General features: G+C 39.1%; 1 protein-coding gene across 1 annotated transcript; it reads left to right on the plus strand.

The window, feature by feature from the left end:
• The first annotated feature begins 1,247 nt into the window (after nt 1-1,247).
• Nucleotides 1,248-8,156, plus strand: LOC141618447 (uncharacterized). The gene is made up of 2 exons (XM_074435556.1): nt 1,248-1,621; nt 8,078-8,156. Exons 1-2 carry the CDS (start codon nt 1,248-1,250, stop codon nt 8,154-8,156), a joined length of 453 nt encoding a protein of 150 aa, XP_074291657.1.
• Nucleotides 8,157-8,161: the final 5 nt, after the last annotated feature.

The raw sequence follows: 8,161 nt of genomic DNA on the forward strand, positions 1-8,161 counted from the left end.
CTCGTTAATTAATCATTATTGTTTTATGTTCTTCAATTATTGTTTTATGCTTGCAATTATGTTTTCATCTTTAATCATATTAATTGTTGTTATTATAATTATGAGTAGCTAATCTCCTCATCTAGGATGAAGGGGATCTAGGTTAATTAAAAGGGAAAATCAATTAGTTGCTATTGTTATCGTTAAAGTTGTTGTTTGATTATTGTAATTCTTTTAGTTAATCAACTTGAGGCCTGAGTTATTAATTAGTGTAGCGAATCGATCCTATCGCCGATAGGGTTAGAATTGATATAGGTGCGATAATCAAATAGAAAGTATCTAATCATAGCGACCGCATGTTAGAATCAATCTAAAGGGCATAATGGAGTCGACCGATCTTATGACCTTAAACAACTTGATAAATCTAGTAATTGATTGATAATCCCCGACTGATTGACCTAGTGAACCTAATTCCTAGACTTTTAATAATATTGTTATTCATCCTTTATTTACATTGCAATTAGTTTGTTAGAATCAACTCAAAACAAAACCCCCGAAATCGGTTACTTCTAGATGACTTAAATACTCTTAGACTTAGCTTTTACCGCCTCCCTGTGGATTCGATACCTGTCTTATCACTAGCTATTCTTGTTAGTCCTGAGATAGTTTTACTTTGATTTGATAATACGACTTTAGCCTCACCAGCTCACTTTATCCCGATGAAAGATACTTGGACTAAGATGCAGCTAGCTTTGGATACAGGAAGCGTGTGGTACGGTTACATAGGGTACCAAAAGATACAGTGTCGGATCGAGATGTGAGGTTCATATCGCGATTTTTGCAAGAGTTGCTGAACTTGATGGGAACTACCTTAAAGATGAGTACAACATTTCATCCTGCAATAGATGGTCAGACCGAAAGGACTATCAAGACTTTAGAGGACATGTTAAGAGCTTGTGCCATGGAGTTTGGTGGAAGTTGGGAAGATAGATTGGACTTGATCGAGTTTTCATACAACAACATCTATCACACCAGTATTGGGATGACATCTTTTGAGGCTTTGTATGGCAGGAAGTGCAGGAGTTCGGTATGTTGGGATAATAGTGCCATAGATGGTGCAAGATATGATTGAGCAAGTTCACTTGATTCGCCAAAAGATAAAAGCAACTCAAGATCAACAAAAGAGTTACGCTTATTTGCACCGCAGGGACATTGAGTTCGCGGTAGGTGACAAGGTCCTTGGGAAAGTGTCACCTATGCGAGGAGTGATGGGGTTTGGTAAGAAAGGGAAGTTGAGTCAGAAGTTTATCGGCCCTTATGAGATTCTAGACCGGGTAGGTGAAGTAGCCTATCGGATAGCTTTACCACCATCGCTTGATCGGGTCCACAACGTGTTTCATGTATCACAACTCCGGAAGTATGTGTGTGACTTATCCCATGTGCTTGAAGTTGAGAACATAGAGTTAGATGAGTCTCTAACTTATGCAGAGTTTCCTAAGGAGATCTTGGATACAAAGGTACGCAATACAAAGAATGGTGAGACTGTCTTACTTAAGGTACTTTGGTCTAATCATAATGTGGAGGAGGCCACATGGGAACCGGAGGAGTCTAGAGAGAGCGCTTTCCTCACCTTTTTGAACAGGTATGTTTGGTTACGGGGATGTAACCGTTGTCTTTTAAGGGGGGTAGGAGATGGTCGCATGCATGTTTTGAGTTAGTTTGAGGTCAACATGGTTGTGTTGTTGGTATCTTTGAGCTTGGGATGAGTTATTTTGTTGTTCATAGTCGGTGTGAGTAGTCCTTCTGAGTAGTTGTGGGAGTTGTCTTGAAGTATTTAGTGTTGCTTTGTATCATTTTGTTTTAGGTTTGGTATGAACTTCGGGGACGAAGTTCCTTTTAAGGAGGGAAGACTATAATACTATTGTTTTTCGAGTTTAGCTTACTCGGCCGAATAGGGCTAACTCGGCCAAGTAAGTTGTCATATGTTTTCTGGCCAGGCTACTGCCCAGGAACACTCGGCCGAGTAGTGTAATACTCGGCCGAGTAAGGGGTACTTGGCCGAGTACTCCAGGTACTCGACCGAGTAACCGGCCTGACGGGATTAATTTTCGCGGTTTGATTAAAGGTGATTAAAGATTATATAAATCGTGTTTAATAGTTTTTATTCATTTTTACCAAAACCTAACTAGGTTCTTCACTCCTCTAATCATCCTTAATGACTCCCAAGGCAATTGATCGTTTGTGAGTCGTTCGTTCATCTCTTTCGCATCAGTTTCGTCGGTAAGTCACTAGTTTTGTGTCTTTTGAGTTGTTTTGTCTTTTAGGGTTTTGCCCTAATGGTTAGATTTGGGAAAATGGTTGATTGGCATGTTTGTGATTAGAGTTATTGTGATTGTTGTTAGGTGAAGGATTCGTAGAGGAACGTTTCTAGCTTCCGCTGTGTACTTGTGATTCGGATCAGTGATAAGGTAGGATTTCCCTACTCAGTTGCCTTTTAATTAATTTAAGACAGATTGGTTGTCGTATTGGCAAGATTAGTATCATTATTGGAATTGTCTTTCTTGGTTGTTGGATTGGTTGTTGTTTGTCTATGTTTGCGAGGTGCGTCCTCGGCTGAGTGGAGTCATCATTCAGGAATGGCTTCATGCCCTTGATTCGCCCCTTGTGGTTCTCGTCACAAGGGGGATGTTCATATTAATAGACATGGGTTATTACTCGTTGCGATGAGTGGGGCTTAGGTGGGCAAGGCTGCGGTCCCCCACTGGCGGTGAGGATTACCTATTGGGATGGGTAATCTGGTAGGGCTACACACTTAGGTGTGTAGCCGGTTATTGGATACTATTAGAGTTGGGAGAGTGGTTATACAGTTGAATTGAATTGCGTTGGTTGTTTCTTTGTAATTATCTTATCTCGATTATTCAGTGAACTGGCCCCGTTTATGTTTTGTAAAACTGCGGTGTTCTATTCGGGGATGGTGAGTAAATTGTGACAGGTGATGGTTCATATTAGCTACGGGCACGAGGAGGGGATGCCATCACCTAGAGTCTTAGCTTTCATTGTCACGAGTTTTAGATACTTGGTTTCGTTGTATTTGGATTTATACTCTTTTTACTTTGGTTTCAGTTTTGAGACTATGTATTCAGTTAACATTATACTTTAATAATTGTTCTTTGATGGTCTCTTTTGATATACTTATCTCGGGTAACCGAGATAGTAGCATCGTTATATGTTAGGGTGATCCTTGTTAAGGCACCTTGGTATACGGGGGTGTTACAGGGGTAGTGTGTGTCAAGGCTAGAATGGAAGGGGAATTGGGGGGGGGGGGGGGATGGAAGGCGTGAGAGCGGTGGGTTAGGTGAGGGATGGGTGAGGATTACGTGTGATGCTGGAATGAAGGAAGGATGATGATTCGGGCTAGAGGTGGTCTGCTGTGATGATGAGGGGACAGTTGTATGGGCGATGGCAGAGAGACGAAGGGGAGTTGTGGAAGTGGGAGAAGCGGAGGCGAAAGCGGTGTTGGAGGGGATCAAGGAAGCTGCAAGAAGGGGTCAGTGAAAACTTATTGTAGAAAGCGATTGCAAGGCCGTCATCGACATCCTGCTGATTCGGTTGAAACTTTGTCGTCTAAGCTTACCAATCAAAACACTATTTATAATCTCAACAAACTACTCTTAATAGAGTGGTAAGTAAAGGTCGGATCCCAAGGGACGGGTATTGTATTGATTTATCGGTTGTAGAAAGTTATGTCTTAGGTGTCACAATTTGGGTTGAGTTTGAGGTTTGAAATCTAAACTACTTAACAAAGGAAATGTAAACAAATGAAAGTAAAACAAAGCAAGTAAATGGGGTTTGTAAACAATTGATTAAGGCACTAGGGTGTCATGGATTCATAGGGGAATCATGGTGAGATCACATAAACAAGTTTCATAGATGCAAGCAAATTATTGTTGTAGTGGAATCGAGTTAGTTTATATCTTACAATTCCTAGGAAGTTTTGGGTCTTGGAGCCGAGTCAATCAAGACTTTACAACCCCTAAAAGTCGACTTAATTCTCCCTATTCAACTATATGTATGGTCTAACAAGCCTTATGAAGTGAAATTAGAAACAACACCAAGCTCCCTTTTCCACGGTTTTGGGCCATCTCCTAAAATGAGGTCCAATTCAAATTCCGTCTAAGAACACATGCCATTTTCCGGCCTAAGACTCTTCTATGATGAGTTTAGAGCCTTTTTGCCTAGGATAATTAATCTTGAAAGGGTTTAAACCAGATGCAAAAGACTGCACCAAACCGAGTGGTCACAATGAATACGGTTTTGGAGTATGTGCTAAACATCGCTTTCAAGCTTTCTTCTTTTGTCCAAACAAGCTCTAAAGTACTTTTTGCTGCAAGTTTGGGTCTTCTACTCCTTATGGACGAGCCTCACCAGCTGCCCAAGAAGTCCTTATAAGATAAATAAGGAGAGCATGCCAATGAAGCTTGTACTATTGTCAACAATCCTCTTTAAATTAGTTGTCTTGTAGTTTTACTTTTCTGATTTGTGTAAGGTCCTTTGGGCCATTTTTATTGTCTTTTTAGAAGACTCTTTTGAGCCATTAGATGCTACTTTAGATGTAGGGCTAGGATTGCAACAAGGACTCTATTTAAGGAGCTCTCATCTCATGTAAAAAATCAGATTTGAGTAAATTAAAGAATGAGTTTGAAACTGAAGTTTTCAACCAATTTTCTTCTTGCTTAGTGCGGAAAACCCCTTATTACTTAGTGTTTGAGATGGAATTAGACATTTCTTCATGATCTTGTGTTTAATTTCAAGGCTTAAACCTACTTCGTGATCTAGTTTAAGTCATATCCTGGTTATTAAGTCCTTGTGGAAATTGTTATTTGAATGTTTACTTCATAAGCATTTAAATTACAATCCTACTTTCACTGTTTTCAGTCACATTACTCGGTTCATTTGAGATGTTTGTCACGTCCCAAGCATACTGTTTTGTGTCTTAAATTATGCAAGTTTAAGTCTTTTATCTTCTTATTCCTTAAATCAATTAGTTAGCATTTGTTTGTGTTCAAATCAGTCCATTTGTTGAGTCTAATTTTGTCCAATTTAAATTCTGTTTTCAAGCCTTATTTGTCCAAAAATCGAGTCCTAGATGGTTTACTTCACCTTGAGTTGGTTTATGTCTTACAAGTCTTGTTGAATGGATAAGCGATTCATGCTAGATTGTCAATCAAACATTTCATCAAGCATAACATGTGCATAAGTTGAAACTACAACAAGAAACCAATCATATAAACTTATTAAGTAAAGATCTACCCAATGATTAACTCCCCTAATCCCCCATTAACCCTAGTTAGGAGACTACTCACTCATGATCATGGAAAACATGCTAATAAGGGTGTCAATCATATTAACAAGGCTAAACATGATGAAGGAGTAAAACAATAAACAATAATTAAGCAAAGGATAAAAGAAATTATACCAACTTAGGATGATCCAAATAGTAAGCAAAGAATAATAGAAGAAAACTTGATGAATGATGAAGAGTTGTCAATTCTCCAATAAACTGATGTGAGTAATAATTACGCACATTTAGTCCCCTAATTGAACCTAATTTTGCATACTAATATAGCATTTCATGGCCATTTTATCCGTCAAATCCTTTCTATTTTGCTTTCCTAGTGCATTTTATATGTCTTGTAGGAAAGGAGATAATGAGGCGGAATTCCCGTCTCTCGCGCATATTTGGAAGCTTGTTGACGATCTTGGATGGACTAGTATGAAGAGGAGGCAAGAATGATGACCAAGGATGATAGGAATAAAGAGTATATGAAGGCATCATAGGCATAAAAGCAAGAAAAAGGATTCTGCAGCTTAACCCGCTCGGGTCAAGATCAACTCACTCGAGTTACCCTTCAACCTGCTCGGGTCATTCTCAACCCGCTCGGGTTGAAGCTCAGGACGCTCGGTTTTAGCCCAGATCGAGCGGATTGTTATGCAGCGAGATTGTCTTCGCAATGGGGAGTCGTGAGGCTCCTCCTAGGACTTGCAAGGCTCTATTCGACACTTAAGCATATTATTTCCTAATCTACCCTTGCTTAACGTAATGTTGTACCACTATATATACTCCATTTATAATAATCAAGGGATTAAACTTCCTTAGTTTAGATTAAGCTCTCATTAGGAGTAGATTAGAATAGATTAATCTTAATCATTCCATAAATTGCACTTTAACCTTTCCTTAATTATTGTTCAAGATTTATTATTGGGTAATTGAAGATTATTGGGTTATTATTGGAGAATTGATAACGCTTCATCAATCAATCAAGTTTTCTTCTATTATTCTTTGCTTTCTATTTGATCATCCTAAGTTGGTACAATTTCTCTACTCTTTACTCAATCCTTGTTTATTGTTTTACTCCTTCATCATGTTTAGACTTGTTAATATGATTGACACCCTTGTTAGCATGTTTTCCATGATAATGAGTGAATAGTCTCCTAACTAGGGATTAGTGGAGGATTAGGGGAGTTAATCACGGAAAAGATTTATGCTTAATGAGATCATATGAATGCTTGCTTATTGTTTTCCAATTTATGCACTTGTCATGTTTGATGAAATACTTGATTGACAACCTAGCATGTTTCTCTTATCTCTTCAACAAGACTTGTAAGACATAAACCAACTCAAGGCTTTTTAGACCATGCATATAGTTGATTAGGAAGGACTAAGTCAATTGTAGGTGTTGTACAGTCTTGACCGACTCGGCTCCAGTACCCAAACCTTCCTAGGACTCATTTATGTTATATCACATTAATAGGGAAAACCAAGTCGACTTGTAGGTGTTGTATAGTCTTGACCGACTCGGCTCCGAGACCTAAGTTTCCCCTAGAAATCGTAAGATATACATTAAATCGATTCCAACAATAATAATTGCTTGCATCCACATGATTCATTTATGCTACTTCACCATGATTCCCCTATGATCCCATGACACCCTAATGCCTTTAATCAATTGTTTACATATTTTAATTTATTGCTTGTTTTACTTTATTGCTTTCATTAGTTTAGACTCACCAACTCCAACCCAAACCAATTTGTGACACTAGCATAAATTGAGATAGATAGGCTTAGAACCAAAAGCACTCCGTCCCGTGGATCGACCTCGACTTAACCACTAACTAGTTGTTTGTTGAGATTATAAATGTGTTTGATGGAGTGAACAACGACTCGCTCACCATCATAAACCCAAATAGTCTTCAAATTACCCAACTAAATCGAAGAACACTTGAATAATTAAGGAAAGATTAAGATGTGATTAAGATTAAATTGTGTAATAAAACTTGACTATCACTAATAAAACTTGATTAAAAACTTGGTTAAAAACTTGGTTATAATCTCCTAATACAATGGAGTATTTATACTAAGTACAAGTATTAGGGTAACTAAGGGCTTAAATGACGATTAAGTCACTAAAATGAAGATTAACGACTTGCAAGTCCCTCAAGGAAACGCCCGACCTGCCCCTGTTGGACGCCCATACTGTAAAAGAATACGCCCATCCTCCTTGTGGGACGCTCGGGCTGAGTCTTGGGACGCCCGTCGTGCTCTTCAGGACGCTCGGGCTGAGCTTGGGACGCCTGTCTCATAGGTCAGTTTGGCTTCTTCTTTAATTGGCTGCCTCATGATCCGCGGGGATCGTTGAGGAGCCTTGGGGGTCCTTAATCATTGCCCAAATACTTGTTTTATTAACTTAGGCCTTTAGTATTGGTCTCCTCTTTGTTGCTTGGTCGTTAGATGCAATCCATTTAGCTCCGTTTTGCTCCATATATGCAAGGTTAGCATTCCTCTCCTACCAAGGATACAAAACCTCAAAGAATATGCAAAGTAGGAAGCTAAAGATAACGACCCTAATGCATGCAAGAAAGCATAGGAACGAGGTTAGTTCGGGGACTAAATGTGTGCAAATATGAGTCACATCACCTGCAAAGCAACAAGAAGGGCATGAGCTATCTATTTTTGATTTTTGAAGGTTGTTTGGTTGTTTGTTAGGCGCCATTATTCCCGTTGTGCGCACGATTTAGCTCATTTTAATGGTTTTTGTAGTGGTAGGAGAGTTTGGGAAGGTTGTCTTCCTGATGATGTTGTATCTTTGGTTGTTTCTGATCGTAATGATATGAGGTAATCACG

Source organism: Silene latifolia, chromosome X, assembly GCF_048544455.1.
Source record: "Silene latifolia isolate original U9 population chromosome X, ASM4854445v1, whole genome shotgun sequence".
In the NCBI taxonomy this organism is placed as follows: Eukaryota; Viridiplantae; Streptophyta; class Magnoliopsida; order Caryophyllales; family Caryophyllaceae; genus Silene; species Silene latifolia.